Source organism: Selaginella moellendorffii, unplaced genomic scaffold (assembly GCF_000143415.4).
Source record: "Selaginella moellendorffii unplaced genomic scaffold, v1.0 SELMOscaffold_17, whole genome shotgun sequence".
In the NCBI taxonomy this organism is placed as follows: domain Eukaryota; kingdom Viridiplantae; phylum Streptophyta; class Lycopodiopsida; order Selaginellales; family Selaginellaceae; genus Selaginella; species Selaginella moellendorffii.
Genome location: NW_003314278.1, coordinates 900,682 through 903,061, shown reverse-complemented (window position 1 = coordinate 903,061; position 2,380 = coordinate 900,682). Strand labels below are relative to the sequence as shown.

The window sequence follows — 2,380 nt, the reverse complement described above, 5'->3', positions numbered from 1 at the left end:
AGCCTTGAGCTGGAGGATGTTCACACCTCGCTTGGAGCTACAAGTTGGAGCTGTGTCGCGACTGGACACTGTTTTGGGCCCAGAAGCATGTTGGTAGTGGAGTGCTCCAGACAAGTCTTGTAGGGCATGGAGCGTAGTAGGTGGCTTCAAGTTACGCAGAGTGTATAGGAGGCGAACGGCCCAAGAGCAGTGCCAGGCATTCATGCTCGTGGAGTGGAGCAGGTGGCCTCAAGTTTCGTGGTGGAGGCACCTGGGAGGCAGATGACCTAAGAGCAGCACCGGGTGTTCGTGCTCATGGTTTCGCTAGTTTCGCTAGGTACCCTGAGAGTGCGCTCTCAAATTTTGTATTACCCCCTAAGGGGATGTGGAGAAATGTACCTATATGTTGCATTGTCCCATGTCCAAATGAGCAATCTAGTGCCGTTCTATATTTAGTAAGTTTCGAGCTTGTCCCAAAGACTAACTCCTGATACTAAGGGAGGCTTAGGGTGAAAGCCCAAAGCATGTGTTCCTCAAGGGGGGGGGGGGGGTTCCAAATGTATATGGGTAGGTTGGATATGGTTGACCAACTTGAGGCATAGTCTAGCTCTTGCTTGCATGTCTGTCCTTGTTCTACATTTGGCTCGGGTCTAATCCCAAGCTCCACACCATGTGACACGAACCATAGAAATATTCCAAGAATATTCTATGGCCTGTGGGATTTAAGGCTGTAATGCCTTAAGGGTTGGGAGGTTGGCCTAGGGTTCGTTCTCTTGTTTGTTTTATTGGTATTGGAGTAGCACATTCTTTTGGGGATGGCGGGTGAGCAAGAGATTGATCTTGATGAGGAGTATGGCGTTAGTGATGATAGCCATGACGATGTGGAAGAAACTCTTGATGATATTGTTGTGCAGCAAGGACGCTAGATTTCTGTGGTTTAGAGTGACATAAAGGAGGTTAAGGATTCTGTCAATCTCATTAAGGATTTCTTGCTTCGCATGGACCCTCAAGGGCTGAATCAATCTCATGTCTGTGATTACCATTGGTATGTCAAGCATGCCAAGGATTATGGTATCATGGAATGGAAATCATCACCGAATGTTTATGATAGTCAAGAGGTTGAATCTTGGTTGGAATTGTGGGAAAGTTGTTGGTCTCACAATCCTTGTGAGGATAAGGTGAAGATAGAGTTCTTTGTGACGAAGCTTACGGGCCATGCTTCTTCGTGGTGGAAGAACTACATTAAAGCTAATCCGAAGCCGACTTCTTGGACTGATTTGACAAAGGTTTTCCGCGCTTCGTTTGTCAAGAAGTTTGAAGAGGTTGATCTTGTGAATCAGTTGTTAGAGATCTGGCAAGGGACTTTGTCTTTGGATGCGTATGCCCGCAAGTTCTGTGATCTTTGCCTTGTGATCTCACAGGCACCTATAATGAGCTGCTAAAGGTGCAATGTTTCATCAAAGGATTGAGCTTGGTGGATGTGCAGTAGAAGGTCAAGAAGGATTTTCCAGCAACATTGACTGATGCTATCACTAAGGCTCAAATCATTTTGCCCAAACTATTGGTTAACTTGGTCAATGCTGGTCAAAAGGATGGTCTTTGGGGTGGTCAACGTGATGACCAACCCACCAATACTTCATCTTCAGGGAAGAAACAGCCGTTGTTTCGTCGTAGCTCGAAGAGTGGAGATGGCAATGAGGCAAAAAGACATCAGTTAGACCAACGAGAGAAGGACAAGATGGAAGGCAATTGTTTTCATTGTCACAAGGTTGGACATCATGGCAAGGATTGTCCTCTTGTGAAGGGATCAAAGAATGCTAAGGTGAATGTGGTGGAATCCATTGTGGATACAGCTCAGGCATCTGTTGTGGTGGTTCTTCCACACCCTGTGGCAAAAGTTCAAGAATCTAAGTCTCGAGTTTGTATCAACTCTGTAGAGATTAATGGTTCTATGCGCAATCAACATGTGAAGGCCAAGGGGGACATTCAAGGACATGCTGTTAGTATTCTTTTCGATCCAGGTGCTACACACAACTTTTTGAGCTCCAAGGTGGTGAAGAAACTTGATTTGCCTATGGAAAAGAGTTTAGTAATCTACGAGGTGGTTCTGGCAGATGGACATAGCACTTGTGTTTACGGTGAATGGGCTCTGAGTGTTCCTTTGACGGTTCAGGGGATTCTCGACCATCCTTCGTTCCAGGTTATGGATCTTGGTCGCATAGACGTTATTCCTTGGAAGGAATGGTTTTATGATAGAAATCCAGGGATCGATTGGGAGCGTAATGTTCTGTGTATCGAAGTTGGTGGCATTATAAAAGAGATTGTCGGGACAGACAATAGTGATACTCCATTGATTAATGCTTTGGAGTTGGTGACATGTTCGCATGAGATAGCTAAGTCT

General features: G+C 45.6%; 1 protein-coding gene across 1 annotated transcript in view; it reads left to right on the top strand.

Moving 5' to 3' along the window:
• The first annotated feature begins 977 nt into the window (after positions 1 to 977).
• The window catches only part of LOC112346851 (uncharacterized protein K02A2.6-like), a 9,543-nt gene continuing 8,140 nt past the window's right edge, over positions 978 to 2,380 (top strand). The window contains exons 1-2 of the mRNA XM_024676643.1: positions 978 to 1,400; positions 1,571 to 2,357. Coding sequence (XP_024532411.1) covers positions 978 to 1,400; positions 1,571 to 2,357 — 1,210 coding nt within the window. The remainder of the gene's footprint in view (positions 1,401 to 1,570; positions 2,358 to 2,380) is intronic.